Source organism: Coenobita brevimanus, chromosome 51 (assembly GCF_032717465.1).
Source record: "Coenobita brevimanus isolate Jiangsu-jjx chromosome 51, ASM3271746v2, whole genome shotgun sequence".
In the NCBI taxonomy this organism is placed as follows: domain Eukaryota; kingdom Metazoa; phylum Arthropoda; class Malacostraca; order Decapoda; family Coenobitidae; genus Coenobita; species Coenobita brevimanus.
Window position 1 is genome coordinate 31,170,385 of NC_137004.1, and position 19,701 is coordinate 31,190,085.

At 42.1% G+C, this 19,701-nt stretch overlaps 1 protein-coding gene across 1 annotated transcript in view; it reads left to right on the forward strand.

Annotated features, from left to right (window-relative positions):
- LOC145400197 (uncharacterized) overlaps positions 1-19,701 on the forward strand; it is a 44,032-nt gene that overhangs the window by 21,761 nt on the left and 2,570 nt on the right. Inside the window, exons 4-7 of the mRNA XM_080272712.1 lie at positions 1,803-2,024; positions 3,813-3,999; positions 7,821-7,928; positions 15,300-15,432. Of these exons, the coding sequence (XP_080128838.1) occupies positions 1,803-2,024; positions 3,813-3,999; positions 7,821-7,928; positions 15,300-15,432 (650 nt within the window). The remainder of the gene's footprint in view (positions 1-1,802; positions 2,025-3,812; positions 4,000-7,820; positions 7,929-15,299; positions 15,433-19,701) is intronic.

The window sequence follows — 19,701 nt, forward strand, 5'->3', positions numbered from 1 at the left end:
CACACAGCAGACTCACAGCATACCACATCTGGTAGCATGCTGTGATTACAACAAAACTCTGGGAAGAACTGTAATAGTAACACAGCATGAGGGTAAGTTAACCCCTAAAGACTGCAATTTTCCCACCCTGTCTGGCCCCAGAAGTGCATGTAGGGTCTGATTTTTCAACTTTCACCAAGGTAAATTAGTCTTACAGAAAATATGTATTTCACTCTCATATGCCTAATGGTTACTACACTATCGACCATCAAAGAACATCAAAAATAAAAATTGTTACCCCTCATATAGAGAGAGAGAGAGAAAAAAAAATGCACTTAAGTAAAGTTTGGTCTTATCGATTTGAAAAGCTTGATTTTACACACTAGAAAATGTATTTTTCACTCATGTCTAATGGTTACTGCACTGTTGACCGTTTAAAAAAAAAAAAAAAAAAAAAAAAAAAAAAAAAAAAAAAGCTATGAGCAAGAATGGGACATCACTGAGAAATAAGAGGGAATGGGGAGGTGAAGGGAGTGTGGGAGGCATCAAGAGGTGGGGAAAGGGAGGGAATATGCCTGCCACATACAATCAATACCATCTAGAGAGGGTATTGGGGGTGATTAGGGAGAGAGGAGACATTGAGCACAGGGCCCATTGGAGCAGAGGGAGGTGGAGAATTGGTGGGGGGGAGGACCCTCCCCCACCCCTTCTAGGGGGACCAATCAGGCCAGACACCACCAATTATTGTACTTTCCATTGGCTAGGCTCCATGTACATCAACAAAGAGGGGGGGAATACCTCACGCCAGTTTTTGGTAGCTTGTGTATGATTGATGATGATTGGACTGTACACACCAAGGCCCGAGGACATCGGTAGATGACGATAGAACTTGAGGGGTTAGGTCAGCTTTTAGAATACATCAGAGTCATTTGTGACATTGTGCAATTTATCACATCACTGTGGACATGCATAGGCCTGGAGGAGAACAAGTACTGGAAATCTTCAATTTATTGAACCAGCTGGGGGGAAAGGCTGATGATTTAGTCAGTAGTTGGATATAGCTGATGTTCTTTAGAAGGACTATTATTATTTTTAGTCATACCCAGTAGAATTGCACACGTTCATGGCTTTGTTTCAGTTTTACTTGGTTTTGTTCTGTGTACCTTAATAGATAAATATTAAATATTTTTAGTAAGTAATGAGCAAAAAAAAAAAAAAAAAAAAATGCTTCTTACCATTTTTTCAGTCTGGCAGCTGCATCACCTCAGTAAATTGACCTTTTCTTCATTTTACTGTATTTGAAGTTTGTTCAGTATGCTCGCAGAGGTGAATATAACTGAATTTTGATTGATGCTGGTTATAGTGAGGGTTTACTGTGCCATGCAGTTGACTTAGAAGTCCATATTGGTGGTCAGTTATTACACAAAGAGTCAGTAGGATCAACACATTCTCTTGAATCCTCATCGATGAATAGGAAGTCACTAATGGTAGCCCTACTAATGGTAGTGTGCATATGAGGAATGATAATAATATACATGTCAATGGGGGACATTATTGTTGCAACTTCTGATGTCTGGAATTTTAATATTTCTCTTTAACAGTACTCATCTGGTTCTGGAGAGCTTTCATGTAGTGGCATCCTTATAACCAGGCAGCTGAGCTGCCTGGTTTTGCAAAATACTTCCATGTTTGCCAAACCATGGAAAGTGACCTGCTGAAGGGCAAGTTCAGCCTGCAGGTCACTCTTCATGTCCAGATGAGGCTGGGATGACAGTAACAAACATATCTGTATATCAGTTGTCTGATGTTTTGTTTAACTCCAGCAAAGCCTTGGCCACATACTTTCGAGACTCAAGCATGATGCTTTTGTTCAGCAAGCCAAGAAAGTAATTGATCATCGAAGAATGAAAAGGAAGAGAGCCAAGAAAAGAAAGAAGAATCTACAGCTTGAGAAGAGGGAGCAGCTAGAAAGACGACAAGAGGTAGAGACCAAAATAGATGCATGGAGAGAGAGGCTTCAGCAGGAGGTGGAGCAACAGAGGAGGGTGAGTGGAGGAAGGATATCAACATCATCATCTTCATTGTCATTGTCATTGTCTTCATCATCCTAAACCAGTGTCTGTCATCATGCTAATCCAGTACATGTTATCATCATCATCATCTTAAGTTTCTTTCATCACCATCATCTGGATCAAATTTCCTGCTGTTACTAATGGCACTGGTCAGATCCAGAAAAAAAGAAAATGAAAGCACAAAAAGGAAAACAATCAGTAGAGTTCACAGTGAAATCAAGTGTGCAACCATTCCTCCATTCATAGATCCTTGCATCAGTCAATCGCTCAGTTAATCAGTCAATTAAGCGATGCCTTGCCTTCTCTTAAAGGAATCCCCATCTTGAGGTTGGCCATGTTACAACTGATGTTTTCTGCTGATTGAATGCTAAACCAAGTGCCAAAACTGACTACAGTAATTACTCCCCTGCAGTTGATGGCAACTGTTTGAGAATGAAATTTGAGAAATGTAATAATAATGATAATTATTTGGCTGTTTACCAAGCATCTAGCCACAGTTCACTCTCATGGTAGCATCTCCCAAGGTAGATGGTAGCCATCCACCCGTTGTTAGTTGTCACAGTTCTTATTACAGCACAGTCATTATAATCCTAAATTCCTATGTACAGTTTTGGACAAAAATATCAGTCCCCTCTCACCTTTTTTTAAGCAAACTTAAAATTCATACACAGTACTCTGTAGTTCGTGGGACTCGGAAGGTGACTGAATAGGTTCCAAAAGTCAGTGTTCACTCTCATGTTTAGTGAATACATGATGCAGAAGTTAATTGATCAGAGGAATTCAGTGGTTGAAGTAACAATATTGTTTTCCTTCAAAGTTGTAAGTTTAGTTTAGGCAAAACTGCACAGATTTGATTTGCATACTGTACATACAGGATGAGGAGGTCTGTAATTCATCCACCTTAACTTGACAGAGATTTTCATCATTTTACAGCTTCTTTCACAGCACAATCGCAGAATAAGACAATAATATGGTTATGCATAACGTCCATAGCACTTTGTGAATGGCACAATATTCTATTGTTAATTTCCTATTACAGCTTGGCATGCAGAGTAGACTAATTTTATATCAGTTTCAGAATATAGCATATGATATGGTTACCTGATTTCTTGTGGGTTATGAACTAGAAAGACGGATGCCCTTGTTGCAATTTTCACTCGTGCATCATACAAACTGTAAGGGTGTTTTCAGCATAGGTGTTGGGCAAAAGAATGAAATGGAGTGGTGCATTGAGGATGAGTGCAAGGCGTACTTGGAGTGAGGGGGGGGGAAGTAGGAGGGGAAGAATCAGATAAAAAGAGAAGTTAAGATTTGGAAACTGGAACTGCATGGATTTAGATAATCTTTGGAGAGCATACAAAGAGAGTTTGGTTAGGAATGTTAAATGTATGGTTGGTACTGCAAAGATGTCAGCTTGTAGAAAGGAACAGCATTCTGGGATATGCAAGTAAAAAGTGCAGTGGGAGAGGAAATCAAGACATGGATGCGGTAGATGTAAGAATGGAATTTGGATGAATGTACTGAGAGCAAGAATCTAAGGGATGAAAATGGATTGATGCTAATTTATTGCTTTGTTGCTTTACATGGATAATATATCACAGGTACATGCTGTGTTGCATATCAGAAATTTTATAATAAATACCATAAGAACCATTGGTTTATAGACAGTATGCTACAAAAATCCTCAAGGGAGGTAATATGGATGTACAGTATATGTATATTTTTTAATACAGTTACCATTTTCTTCATTGTCTTGTATAGGAGAAAGTAGTGCAGAGTGAGGCAGACTGTGTGTTGGGTGAGGTGCGACAGAAGCAGAGTGAGGCACAGCGACTGTTGCAAGTACTGGAAAAAGTCAGCAGCTTGCGCCAGGCCCGTCTAAAGAAGATGGCTGCTTATGGGCAGGTGTCTTCTCCAGATACTGATCACCATTTCACTTCTGTTCTTGGTAAGTTCAACTTTGTCCATGATATAGTTTGCCCACCTTGTTAGAGATTTTTATCCTTTTGCAGTGTGTCTCATGTACATAGTAGCAGAATTAGACTATGTGGTTGTATATCCTTTCCATAACAGATCTTCATGAATTGCACCTTATTGTAGTGTTAATTTCTTGTTACAGATGAGCATGAGAGAAGTCAATTTTAAGCCAAGTTAAAGTAGGCTGCGTAAGTCCATGATGTCATTTACCATAGGCAATATATCATAATCTTATGTTTGGTCTAGCATGTTTGATGGCCATACATCCGCATTGTGCTTTTAAAACTGTCAGCTGGGCATAACCGTCCTCTGGAAAATCCAGCAGTTGGTAAAACTGTTAGTCAACAAAACTTTCCGGTGGATTATGTAGAGTGTGTTGTCCCAGATGATTTGCTGAAGAGTGTAATTGTAAATGTGTACAAGGGGAAGGATGATGCCCTGGAAAGAGGAAATTATAGAGGCATAAAGCTTTTAGACCAGGTAATGAAGGTAATGGAAAGAGTTCTAGAAGGTATGATTAGGGAACGAGTGAATATTGATAAGATGCAGTTTGGGTTTATGCCAGGCAAAGGGACCACTGATACCGTATTCATTGTTTGACAGTTTCAGGAAAAATATAAAGGAAAGAAAAGGGAGCTGTACTTTGTTTTTGTTGATTTGGAGAAGGCCTTTGACAGAGTCCCTAGAGAGGTGGTGAGGTGGGCAGTGAGAAAGCTTGGGATCGAGGAGTGGCTGGTTAGGGTTGCTATGGCAGTGTATGTGGATGCTCAGACCCAGGTTAGGGTGAATGGAGAGCTGAGTGATCAGTTTTCTGTGAATGTTGGTGTGCATCAGCGGTCAGTCTTGAGCCCCTTGTTATTTATCATGGTACTTGAAACCCTCTCAAGTGAATTCAGAAATGGACTCTCGTGGGATATGTTGTATACTGATGATTTGGTGTTGGCTGCAGAGAATGAAAGGGAGGCAGAGGAAAGATTTAGGAAGTAGAGATATGGTATTGGGCACAAGGGCTGTAGAGTAAATGCAGATAAAACAAGTGATGGTATCTAAGGCTGGGGGTGGTACTGTCAGAGAAGAGGGAGAGTGGCCCATGTGTGATTTGTCACAGGAGCATGGGAAGTAATTCCATATTGTGCAGAGTTTGTGATAAGTGGGTGCATAAGAGACGTAGTGGTATTATAGGTAGAGTGCGAGATAATGCTAATTTCATGTGCTGTGTGTCAGGGTGAGCAGGTGGATATTGCCAGGCATGAAAAGATTGAACTTGCTGGTGAGTCTCTTGAGTGTGTGGAAGAGTTTTCTTATTTGGGAACCATGTTATGTGCTGGAGGTGGGTAGGGCGAGGAGTGGTTGGATGAAGTTCAGGGAGCTGTTGGCTCTCTTGACATTGAGAGGGCTCTCCCTCCATGCTAAGGGATCTTTGTATGCAGCATGTGTTAGGAGTGTAATGCTGTATGGTAGTGAGACCCAGGCAGTAAAGGAAGAGGATATTCGCAGGCTCAGACATACAGAAATGGCATTGATTAGGTGGTTGTGCAGTAGGTCCCTGAGTGCAAGGCCTGGGGGGACTAGGTTTATCATGGAATAGTTGAGGTAGGATGGGACTGTAGTGTATTGTTGTGATGAAGAGAGGTAGATTGAGATGGTCTGGGCATATGGAGAGGATGGGGGATGATGATTGGGTGCAGAAAGTGAGAAGTGTTAATGTTGGGGGTAGACTAGTGAGAGGTAGAGAGGGGGAGGCAGGAAGGGTAAGGAAGGTGAGGTCCAGGGGACAGGGATTACAGATCACGACACAAGGATGGAGACAAAAAAGGGACAGGTGATGTTGGAAATCCTTAGGGATAGGGAAGGAATGTTGGGTAAGGAAATAGAGGTCACAAGGGGAAAGAGATTACCAATTCCAGCACAAGTGTGTGTGTGTGTGTGTGTGTGTGTGTGTGTGTGTGTGTGTGTGTGTGTGTGTGTGTGTGTGTGTGTGTGTGTGTGTGTGTGTGTGTGTGTGTGTGTGTGTGTGCGCGCGCGCGCACGCGCGCACGCTACTTTACCACATATAAAACTCTTGTGCACACACTTGCATGCATGCACACTTGTGCTGGGATTGGCAATCCCTTTCCCTTTGTGACCTCTATTTCCTTACCCAACATTCCTTCCCTCTCCCTAAGGATTTCCAACTTCACCTGTCCTTGTTTCTTTCCATCCTTGTGTCGTGATCTGTAATCCCTTTCCCCTGGGCCTCACCTTCCTTACCCTGCCTGCACCCCCCCCCTACCACCCCCAGCCAATACCTCACCCCCCCCACACTGCCTTCTGCTATATATACAGGAAATGTGGTGTATATTCAGCTATTGTATTCTGAAGAAGCTGTGAGACGAAACGTCAATACACATTAAGTCCCACATCGGTGTTTCTCCAATTTGTCAAGGAAATGTGAAACAGTGCACTTTACTGTCATGTGCAGCCTCCCAAAAAAGTATTGACCCCTTTCCTTATTGGTGCAGTGTGACACAAAGGACGAAGCCTTCTGAACAGTAATTGTATACACCTGGATATCATTGGTATGTCTGCTGTTTTAGTAGTATGAGACAGTTGTTATCAGTTAGGCATATGTTTAATTATTGTGGATCATATCATCCATCTTTAGTAGAGTTAAATACAGCAAACCCTCTTTACATGATGAACTGGTTTGTGATGAATCGCATATACGATGATGGAAAAGTTAGGACCTTTCTCGGTATTCAGCAGAATTTTTGGAGATGATTACAGTTTTATGATCTTGTATGAAGCTCACTGGTTGATTTACTGTCACCCTTTTGTTTGTTCCAAGATGGCATTTACACTCATAACTGTCTGGTGTGTTAGTGTCAATGATGGAACAGTATTGTGGTGTTGGAGTTCAAGCAGCAAGTGAAGTGCAGTGAAGTGAAATAACTACAGGTTTGGGTGAGTTGGAAACTTGTTTTTAGACATTGTTGGGTGGATGACCCCTGGGCAAAATCATATCCCCTCTGAACCCATGTTATAATTAACTTGATATATGATAAATCATTGTGTAATGGATTTTTTCAAGTGCATCCTCATCATAAAATGAGAACGTGCTGTGGTAAGGTACAGTAGTGAAATATTTTAATAGGTTTAGACCATATTTGTAAATGGCAATAATAATGACTCATGATTTTTGTGATGTTATCATGGTGATTTTAAAACCCATGGGTGCCCATGCATCTGAAAGTTCTCTAATACTGTAGATTCATTTATGTCAGGTGGAAATAATACTGCTATTCGATAAATTACAATGTCATATTTATTAAATATGGCATATTAATACACATTTGAGCACTTACTGTGGATGCGATATTAGATTATTTAAACTGTACATTATATTGCTTTTGAAGCAGTTCAAACTAAGCTTGACATGTAAAACGTGGAGATGTTTTATTGCTGCGTGGCATCCCATCTGTTGGAACAGATATTATCTGATCAGACTGAATTACTTGGGTTACAAGTAATGATATAGATGTCGCATATGGTGTATTCATCTTGGTTTGTTATCCATTGAGAGTTAGTGGTGTACTGTACATACGATGATCATCAGGTGCATGAAAAGAGAAAGAATGGAGCAGACTACTGTCAGAAACACCAACCCTATCGAACCTGCCATGCATGTCGTGTTATGTACATTTACAGAAATTTCAACTCCAGGGGGGGGCTGATACTTTACTGGGAGACTGTACTTTATACACCATGCTGATAATTATTGCCAAAAATATATTATTTTCTCTTTGTTTCCAGAAAGACTGGAAGAGTTGGTCAGGAGCCAGTTAAAAGAGTATGAGCTAGAAGAACGAACACTTTGTGTGATGCTCGAGGGAACGGCTTCTCACAAATCTGCTGCCAAAGGTTTATTCAACTTTATATTTTTTGTTCAGGAAAAGAAGGGAGCTTCATACCGTACTTTTGCCAGGGCATTGTTTAACTCGGGCCACATTGATTTTGTAAGGTAGTTTACCTTCCCTGAGCCATTATAACCAGTGTAAACTGTACCTCATATGAGACTTGCAATGTGTCCTGTCCAGCCTTTTGTTGTGCCTTAAATGAGGTCTGCAGCACAGCAGGGATTGATTGCTGCTGGTTTTCTCATACTGTAAAAACTTCAGTAAAACTTTGTGAAACTCATAGCTTGCTTTGATTTAAAAGAATACGGAAGTGTAATAATCGTCATTTGTCGTCATCATTGTCATCACCACCATCACCGCTGCCACCAACATCATCATCAATCAATGTGATGATGGTGGATGATGATGATGGTGATTCCAGCCTCCTATTTAGCATACTGTATTTGTATGATAAGAGAACTTAGTAATACACTCAACCCGTTCATTGCTGGAGCCATTGTCTGCTTTTGTGCCTAGATTGCCGAGGGTCTAGGCAGCAAAGTTCCGTAGAATGTCGGCCATCGTCAACTTTTTTTTTTTTTTTTTTTTTTTTTTTTTTTTAATAGACCTGAAGAGTGGTCAAAACAAGCCTAGTGATAGTAAAAGTGCTCACCTTGGCTGTTTTCTGCCTGAAAATAGGTGTTTTTGGTCCAGCATGCCCAGATTTGCGTCAGACAGCTACTTTCAGATACCGCCAGCAGCTGATATGGATAGATGGCCCAGTTTGGTGTGGAGTGGATGGATGCATGTAGTATATACTTGTAGTATTAAAACACAACCTGGTTTATGTAATGCGGCCACAGTTGAAACCATGATTATGGGAATTTGGGGTTCCATGCAGATTTTATGTATTTTCACGTTCACTTTTTTATATATATTTTATTGGTATAAGGCACTATAAACGCTCGCATAAGGCACTATAAACATTCATGTTGCGCACAGTCACATTAGTTATGGCAAATCACACATTTCATATGTTTTTTTTTTACCTTACCATTACATCACATGATTTCATGATTTACTTCTGTTTACTTACATTTACTTATCTTACTTTCATTATATACACTATACACGCATCACTATCAGTTAGTTCACTTGGAAGTTCTCTAACTTCGACTGGAAGTCGGGAGTAAGCACAATATCTTTGGCGGCACGGCATGATCCTGATTTGCATCAGATGGCTACTGTCAGATACTGTCAGTGGCTGATGTGGCTAGATAGTCGATTTTGGTGTAGAGTAGGTGGATGCATGGAGTATTTGTAGTGTGGAAATGCAACATGGTTTACGTACTGTGGCCATAGTCGAAACTACCATGATGGGAAGTTATGGTTCCGTGCTAATATGTATGTTCACATTTTTTTTTTTTTTTATTGGTATAAAGCATGGGATGAGAGGAAGGGTGTCCCTTATGCTATTTTCTGTCACGCACTAGGGCAGACTGAAACAGTTTTGTGCAAATGTGCAAAAAACCATGTTCCTATATATACGGATTTGGAAGTTTAGGGTACAATGAGTTAGTCCGTATATATACGGACTCATCAATTTTGGCACTGTTGGTTTGTCTGTATGTACAGTATATGGACACGGCTTGGAATGGGTTAGAGGAAAATAAAGCAAAGAAACTTTGGCTGGTGGGTTGTAGCTATAGCATGATAGATCATCATCCAAAATCCATGAAGCATACTGAAATACAAGAGTTTATAAATGCTGAGTGTCATCTGACAGTGAAATTATTTGTTAAACAGCAGACAAATTTGCACTTTTCACTCATCTTTGGCTCATTTTCTGTAATGGAAGGGATACTCTAAAAAACTAAGCTTATAATTGAAAACTACATTCTTTCATCTGCAAATAGACACAGAACATTTCTGTAGCTTTTGTCATCTTGATATACGGGTAGTTGCTGTTATTGTTGTTGCTTTACTTTGGTCTCTGGCCGAGCAGACCCATCCAACACTTGTAAGCAACTGCTTCTGTGGGGGCTGTCCTACTGATACAGCACAGCACATACACTATGCAAATCCAACACCCCATTGTGATAGCACCTCATCAGGGTTCAACCAGGGTCCTTACCATGGTGAGGTGCAGGGAAATAGGAGGAGACTTGGTTTGCGGGTGGATTTCACAGCTGCTCCACCCAGGTTATACAGTAGTGGTGTCAAACTTAGTCCTTCCCAAGGGCCACACTTCTGTTGATCTGCCTAACATTATCGAACTCAGCTTGGGTATATATACAAAAGGAGCACATAGTGAAGTGAGATATGTATTATTTAAAAATAAGTGTGGTGTACACCTTAAGGTTTAATTCTGCTGCAATAACCATTGACTTCAAATAAATGTAGAAACAGTAGGATAATACTGGTTAAGCAAACATCAACTCACCCAAAATTGTGGTACGTGTTTCCCTGGGAGCCTAGATGAGTGTGTTTACGTTTTCCACTTCGTCCAAATTTATCAAAATAGAAAATATTGTTTCCTGATTTCCATCAGATTAGTGAACTGTATTTGCACACTGTACACTGTGCTATACATTTTTACCTTAAAAGTGCATGCAAATTTTAAATTTGCAATAAAAAATTGGAAACTTGTTGAATGAAAATAATACCAGTATAATACAGTAACCCCTCAATTATCTGGACACTCTGTATCCGGACATACTCCATATCCGAATGTTAGGCCTTTGTTTTGTTTAATTTTCGTTTCATTTTTGAAGGCTTCAACATGCTTGCATGCGTCAGCCTTGGTCACCTAATGATGGCTTTCCATGCTGCTCGATCTCTGGCAGCCTTCCTGTTCAGTCCCTTAACCCCTAATACGCGGCCAATGGACAGCCGACCCCCCCCCGGGTGGCGGGGTTCGATCGCGGTCTGAGTACCTGTAGGAAAATATTAGCCAAAAATCTGAGATTAACCCTAGAACATTATACATGGTATGGCAGATAGTACTTACATTCAGCTTTCTCCAGAGACAGGTGTTGAGCCTTCGTGGACTACCCAAGGACTTGTGGAGACTTGCAAAGTTGGGTAACCAAATCTTCACTTTCACACCTCCAGCAACCCAGTTTCCCCTCTACCACAGCCTCATTCTGTCACAGTAAACTTTATACTACAACGTACAGGTAGTTTTGAATCCGTATTTGTACAATAAGCACTGAAAATAAGGCTAAAATCAACGAAGCGTATGGCCGACATGCAGCGCGGCGGTGGTCTTCCCGTCACTCAACAAACATTTCCATTTTCACAGCTAAAAACACATGTACTACATTATTTTCAATTATATTACTTCCCAAAAGATCACCGCAGCACGCTTTTTATTCTGCCTTACGCCTGTCACTTTATTCTCGTTCCTGTCAGCCGGTCGCACTGACTCGGAAGAGCTAGAACTCGCCATAATGTCACTTTGAAAGCCTGCAGTAAACTGATGCTAAACGGGCAAACCGTGCGAAAAAAAGCTAGTGTGACAACTGGGGAAACAAGCGTTTCCTATTAGCATAAACTGCTTGTGAGAGGAGAGCGCAGATTTACAGTTCTGAGCAGTCAGAGCGCCATGTATCACAGCCAGGCTGGCCGGGCCGTGGGGGGGGGGGGAAACGCGATACTTGGCAACAACGGAGGTCAGTAGTACAAAGGTAAAGTATGCTAATTGTAGCTAAAGGGTGGTGGTACTGGTAGACAATACCAGCTGGAACATCCTTTCCCGCGTTTATTCAAAATTAACTCGAATCGCAAATTCGACAATCCGCCGTTATGTCCTTTTTGTCGAGCGTCGCAAACGCTACGCCCCGCGTTTTAGGGGTTAAGCCTGAGGTCACACTTAGTGACCTCATCCCATATCTTTTTCTGTCTACCCCTCATAACCCCACCCCCAGTATTAACGCTTCTCACTTTCTGCATCCAATTATCATCCCCCATCCACTCCACATGGCCAGACCACCTCAATCTACCTCCTCTCATCGCAGCACCAGTACACTCCAGTCCCATCCTACCTCTCAACTCTTCCATCATAAGCCTAGCCCCCCCAGGCCTTGGCTGTGTTCTGTCAGTATCCAGATTTCTTTGTCTGTACCCGAACATAGACTTCTGGCATGGCCGGTTGGGTGGCCTGCAAATTTAAAAAATCGGTTGGGCAGCCTGCCGGCCTCTCTGGCAACACACAGGTAATAGACTGCAACCCACTAGCTTAGCAAAATTGGCCATCCGCCTCTTCACCGAACAGTCAAAGCCGCCTAGCTGGCCATTCAAGCCGCGCGTGAGATATAGACCCTAACCCACCTGCTGAGCAAAAATGGCCATCCACCTCCTCACCGTACGGTCAAAGTTGCCTGGCTGGCCTCTCATGCTGTGTACAGGATATAAACCCTAACCCACCTGCTGAGCAAAAATGGCCGTCCGCTTCCTAACTGAACGGTCAGAGTCGCCCAGCTGGCCTCTCAAGCTGCACACAAGATGTAGACCCTAGCCCACCAGCTGAGCAAAAATGGCCATCCACCTCCCTACTGAATGGTCAGAGCCACCTGGCTGGCCGGTAGAGACATGGCAACACCGTGTTCAGTGTACTGCACATCCCCACTCACTGTCCAGCTCCAGTGGTTGGAAGAGGAGTGTTCCGACATTTGTTAAGCGACAACATTAGCCACCAGACCACATGGGATTACTCTACACCAGCAACTGCACAGGCTAGTGAGTTACTACACCTGTCTGCTGTTCACTGGGCAGTCAGGACGGTACAGTACAGTACAGTACAGTCACTACTCGTTTTACGTTGATTCGGTATACGATAATTTGCTACAACCACAACAGAAAATTTCCACCCCAAAATCCGATTTGCGATGAATTTTCCACTATAACGATGTTGCCCTTGGAAAATTTCATACGAAGCACCAGGCACATGCAAGGCGACAGTTGCTTGTCTCAGGCAAGATCACGGCCCCAGCGTTCAGAGCATTGTTTTGGTTCAGTTGCAGTCCCGCCATCCCTTCAAAAGCCTGTCTTTTCCCTTCATTCACATGTCACCTCTCAGCCAAGCATCGTGCTACAGTAGGCCTATACATTGTGTAGCACCAGGCCAACGTTACGCAAGTGTGATTGTTGTGTTGTTGCAACGATTTACTGTATGTGCATAACGCTGTCTGTATTGGTGTGATAGTGTTTGTTTTGGTCTTAGAGACGACTTGGACCAACACAGGAAGTGATTAAGTGGGTTGTCATTTTTATTTCATTCTTGGGTAGGTGACTTTGGGAAGCTGAGTTGACGTAACCCCCCTTTTTTAATTTGTTTCAATCTCCCGATTTACGATAAAATCGGTTTACGATAAGGTATGACCTGACGTAACCCCATCGTAAAACGAGTAGTGACTGTACAGTACAGTGGCTATTAAAATTCTGTTTGCAACCTTCGTCTTCATTAATTTTTATGTGGATTTTTTTTGTTTATGCATTGTTTTCTTAGTGTCAAGCATTATATCAGATACTGTATTTCCATGTGTGTTTTGATTTTTAAGTAACTGAAAGACCGAAGAACAGTGCCAAAATTAGGAGGGGTTCTGTACATATAGGTAGGGTCTGAATGATATAGGTATTGTTCTGTATCTGGACATCATCCACATCTGAACGTACAGATGGCTCTATTATGTCGGATAATCGTGGGATCACTGTAGATAATATGGCAAAGCCTTAGCCTATTCAGACATTCAGAGAACTTGGTATGCCTCCTAACCCTTGCAGTGACACTGGCTTCTGCTTCAAGTTATTGATAATACAGTATTTAAGTAAAAGTAAATTATTCAGATGGTATTTTTATCAATCAAATTATCTGTTAATATTTCCTAACTGTGCTGTAATATTTGTTCACTTGATCATATAACAAATTTTTGGGATTTTCAGTTTGTTATTTCTCATTTTTTAAGTCATTGAGGGCCATTCTTGTCCTCTTCGAGGGCCATATGTGGCCTGCCGGCCACCAGTTTGACACCTCTGGTGTATAGCAGCACCATATGTAGGGTCCTCATCAACACCTCTTGCTGTAGTGATGAGTTAAAGTAGTGTATAATAGCTTTTGCCAGTTAGAAAAAAAAAAAAAAAAAAGGATACCATGAGGTCTCAGAGACCTAACGGGCTGAACAGGCCACTCTAGTTCAGTGGCCTAGCCAAGACTGAGGATGACTAGAGAGCTACTGTGCTGTATATGGCAGAGTTGGGAAAAAAAGCATATACAGTACTATATATATATCGTATAACATCCCCAGGGTTTAAGGGTTAAAACACCTTACAGGCCCCCCCCCCCCATGTAAGATATATTGTTCCAATGACCACCAATTTTTAACTCCCTTTTCTGGTATGTAATCAACCTGCTTCCAGTGTAATGATTGCCATGGTGGAGAAGCTTTGTAAGTTATGGGAATACTGTAGCCCCCACCAAAACAATTATTGCTTCGTTTTTATTTAATGTGTGCTATTCTTACCATCTGTATGGCCTGTGCATTACACTGTTGAAACTTGAATGATAATTCATATATTTTTACCTAAAAAAAAAAAAAAAAAAAAAATATATATATAACTGTTGAGTTCTTCTCTCAATTGACCACTATGCAGAAATTAGCATACAACAATGGGCCAGCATTTAAACAAAGATTGCATTACCCTAGTTCATATTTCTTGCTATCCCCAGATGATTTCGCTCTCCTTATAGGATAGACTTTTCTAGTTAGACAGGTTAGATAATTATAGTCTTTAATTTTTCAACTCAAGGACTCTCCTAGTTCTTATTTCTTGCTATCTCCAGATGATTTCATTTTCCTTATAGGATAGACTTTTCTGGTCAGACAGGTTAGATAATTATAGTCATCATTAATTTCTCAAACCAAGGACTCTCCTAAGCTGAATAAAATCACCTGGTAACAGCAAAAATAAGTTTAAAAATGCCATCATAGTGAAATATCAGAGGTCCTTCTTAAATGAAATAGAATTGTTAGGAGGTAGCCTGAATGAAATAGAAAAATCTACTGTATACTGTAGATAATCTTTAACTGAAAAAGCCTTTTACTGCTGGTAGTTGTTATTGTGAGTCCATGTATTATTGTGTTTTATTAGATGGTGTATTATTTGCTTTGTTATGATATGATTATTTGACAGTTTAAGCAGTCCTTGTCATTGCTTAGGGATGTGTTCCAAATTATCCCAGTTTTTTCATATAATGAACACTGTACATAATGAGAAACTGGCAGATCAGCTATATAGGTGGCACAGAAATTTGAAAAAGTATTGTTCTATAATGGATATGTTATTCCACACATATTGCTTGATTTGAGGTCAATAGCAAAACATTTTTTGTGGTTAGGGAGAGATGTGAGCCGGCATTATGAAGATGCAGTGAAGAAGTTCCTGTTTGGTGACCACGCCCCCTTGGACAGAGCAACATTAGAGAGCTTCACAATGGCTGATCACTGCCTTGAGACACTTGCACACAGAAGGTGAGACCAGTAACTAAACCTCTTGGGAGATGGATAGATAGGGCCTAGATTGATAGATACAGTTAGTCCTTGTTTAAAGCAGTTGCACTTAAAAGTTGTTTTGTTATTTAAGTTGCTGATGAACTAACATCACTTCTTCACTTAAGATTAATTATAATTTTTTATAAAGGTGTTCTGTAGTCAGATTTTTTTTTTTTTTTTTTTTTTTTTTTTTAAATAGCCTCTCTAAGGTTCTGGAGAGAGATGCCGTCATGTACTGGCACCATTGTAACTGCAGCCAGATTATACAAACATCCCTCAGGTCCCTCCCTGTTCCCTGAAAAGGGGATGGTGGACTACAGGAGAGGGGTAACTTTAGCCTGCAGTCCATGTGGTTCATATTTAGATGAGTCTGGGACTACAACAACAACGACACTTCTGTCATGAACCAAAAGCATATCTCAAATTAGAGTTGTTTCATCTAAAATAGCATTTGGCCTGCACACATCTTAAGCTTTAAGTAAGGACTGACTGTAGCAGTGTGAAGTTGGTGGTAGATGGTGGTAATCATCTTCCACACACTTGATGTAGCACTACCTACTTCTTCCTTCATTTTTATTATGCTTTTCTGTTTCTCTCATCTTTCCTTTAGCTTTTATTACTCTTCTTTCCACTTCAGGTGACTCAGTGCTGATTCACAAGCCTAATGTTTCCTGTATCCCAGGAAACCATTTATAACCAAATAACAGGCAGACATGGAGCCTACAGTGGTGTCCCTGTTACTGTGGTAGAGACATAAATGCAATACCCATTGAGGAACCAGACTTCTGCACTTTTTCCCATGCCTTGCTTTGGCAGAGTTTTGTCAGCCACAGGGGATCATCAGCTCACTGCACAGGACATCCTTGCAGGAGCAGTTGTTTGCCTGTAGTTGATGGGTCTGCTTGGCCAGACAGACGGGTTGATCAAAAGTAACAGTAACAATATGAAAGTAACATAATTCAGGTTAAACTCAGTAGTTAGGTTTATTTACATAACATATTTAGTAACTCCTTAGTATATCCCATGGATGTTTTCCAGAATACTTTTTCATATTTTTCACACAGTTGACATTATCATCAGTTATACTTTTCAAGGAATTCTTTGGCACCTTGCCTTATGCTTTCATAGAATGTGTTTATACAATTTCAGTATTTTTCTGTTAATTCAGTGTATGTCAGAACCCACATTAATACAGTCCCCTTCTTGATGTGTTTGATCACTTCACAATCATTCACTTATACGATGATTAAGAAGTTATACCCCTTCTTCATTTAACGATAAATCTTCGTTTATATGATCTGAGTGATCCCCCCTATGAGGCTCCCATGTGTCTGCATGGGGACAAGTTAGCAGACAGTCAAGCATTTGAGCCAAGATGATCATCTTGGTGTTCACATGCACAGAAACCTGTTTTGAGTCAGCTGTGAATGTTTCCCTCCCACTAGTCCTTTGAAGTCCCTATGCCACGTGCCCACTCAGTCATGTGTCTCGCAGTGGTGATCGTGTCTGTTCTTGTGTGCATCATGTTGCAGCGCCTTTCACATGTACATAACCATTGGACCACCACCACTGTCATAATATTGCAGTATGCATTTTAAAGTGGGAAGTACACAAATTACAGTATTTGTCTTCTTGCTTGGATCATCACATCGCCTTTCACAGTGTGTACATAGCCATTGGACTGTTACCACTATCATAATACAGTATTGCAGTATGCATTTTAAAGTGGAAAGTGTACAAATTATTTTTGGATTACCTTAACCCATGGGCTGCAGCGAAATGGTAGTTTTGGTCAGGTACAGATTTCCATGAAATGCCTATCAGTGGTTAGCCCCCCCCCCCTTTTGTGTGTGTGTGTGTGTGTGTGTGTGTGTGTGTGTGTGTGTACAGTAGTCTTGGAGAAGTAATGATCAGAAATTGCATTTCTGGCAAGAACATGAAATCCAATATTTTGAGGAGAATGTCAGTTTTCATTATGAATGTTTTTTCCACCATAAATGTAGTACATTAGCTGGATGTAATCTTACCAGGGAGTTGATATATTATTGCTAATTATGTGGTGAGCATAGTATTTACTGTAGTTTATTAGGGCAGAAGAGACAGGTTGTTGCCAGGCTTCCTGCTCACCAGGTGGGTTGCCAGCTTGCTCTGCACGCTCCAATACGAGCTTAGCACGCTACTTTTATGCCCATTATTTACCATCCTACTTCTGTTCCTAAAATACCTGAGGCCTAAACACGACAGGTCAAAAGATCTACCACAGTTCCAGCTCAAATGGGGCAGGAGGAAATACGTGTTCTCCTAGAAGCCACCTCTGAATAGCAGGGATACTTTTCTCCGCCCAAGAAGGACACAGGGAACTGCCATGCCCTGCAGAGGGAAGTCCGTCTAGCCCGTTTGAGCCACCGATACCAGCAGCGACGAGGGCTCGTCAGCTTAGTGCTTCCTAGAAGTGGCACAACCTGGCTTTCTAGATGCAACTTGGTGATGCAGAAAGAGTGACAGCGTTCCAGTGTGCTTGATAGATGCAGCACCCCCAAGCTTGCTAGAGGCGACTTGGGAATGCAGGAGGAGTTCCAATATTCCAGGGTGCTTGCTAGAGGCGACTTGGCAACGCAGAAAGAGTTCCAATGTTCTAGTGTGCTTGCTTGATGCAGCATCCCCGAGCTTGCTAGAGGCGACTTGGCAACGCAGGAGGAGTTCCAATGTTCCAGGGTGCCTGCTAGAGGTGACTTGGCAATGCAGAAGGAGTTCCAATGTTCTAATTTGCTTGCTTGATGGGGCACCGCCGAGCTTGCTAGAGGTGGCTTGGCAACGCAGGAGGGAGTTCCAGTGTTCCAGTGTGCTTGCTAGGTGCGGCACCCCCGAGCTTGCTAGAGACTGCTTGGCAGTGCAGAGGGAGTTCCAGATCACACACTCCCCGGAGCCCGGCAGGCTTCCCCAAAGTGTCAGTGAAGCTGGAGCAACCCCCCCCCCCAACACACACACACACACACACACACATTCCCTCCCACAGGTAGAGAGTGCCCTTCCACTCCTGGCAAAGGAATCTCAGGCTTGGTAACCTAAATGTGTTGTCCCAACTGTCTTGGGTCCCTTCTAACTTCACCACTAGACCCACTCTGGGCACAAACCACACATTCCTGTCTGTAGACTAGGAGGGAGAAAGAACCAGACATCAGGCCTCCACTTTTCCTGAGCCAGGGTCATAGCCTGTCTCCCCCTTAGCCTTATTGCCACTAATTCACCACACTACAACACCCGCACAGATGTAGTGTTATCCCCGCTTTCTTTTCCAGAGAATACGGGTACCCTAGCGGCGAGTGTCAGTGTCATATCCGGGACGTCTTCCTCCAGATTTCCCTACCCCAATTTCCCTTTGCCTCAGTTGACCATTTCCTACAGATAGATTTCATGATCTTGGATGTAAAGCTGTGTGTAAAGGCTTGTGAAACAGTAAATCTTTCTCCTTGCCATCTGGAGTTCCTGTGTTTACCCAGTACAGTACTCTTAAGGTGTATCAGGACCTGCTTTGGAGTTCTTCCCTGTTTAGAAGAACCCCAATTGACTAGGAAAATCCTTGTAAAACATTGGTGGCTAGCAGTGGTTCTAAATATGGAAGGAAGGCAAAGAGGAGTTTTGATCACCAAGGTACATGGTACACAGACGCCAACATGGCGGCACTGAGGGCCCCACATTCCCATCCCCAAGTATGACCCCGAACTGTACGATATTACTTCTTATGTGGAAATGGTCAAGTCGGTGTTGGACTTGGTCTTTGAGGAGGACACACAAAAGTTTGCGGTATTCGGTCCTAACATGGGCAGAATTCAGACAAATAGTTATTGACGCCATCCAACGATCCTTCGGGGCGATCGTCGCACTGTTGCAACTTAACGACATAAAGTTCGAGGGAGACCTGGACGCTACCCTAGCAGATTTGTGGAAACTCACGATGTCCTTATGTGCCCAGCTCACGGAAGAACAACATAACCAGCACATTTTCGCCCACCTGTTACTTGTCCTACCTAGTGCCGTCCAGGAACATTACACCATCCATGGCACCCAAGGGTTCGACAGAGACATAGTAATAATTTGACAGCTGTTAACAACACACACAGGGAGGCAGAAACCAATCGGGGCTGTGTGCCGCGTCCCCACCCACCCAAATTGAAAGACTGAAGAGTGGCGAGGTGCAAACCTCTGTCCTCCTTTTTCCCCATCTCCACAGGACAAACCACTGCAGCA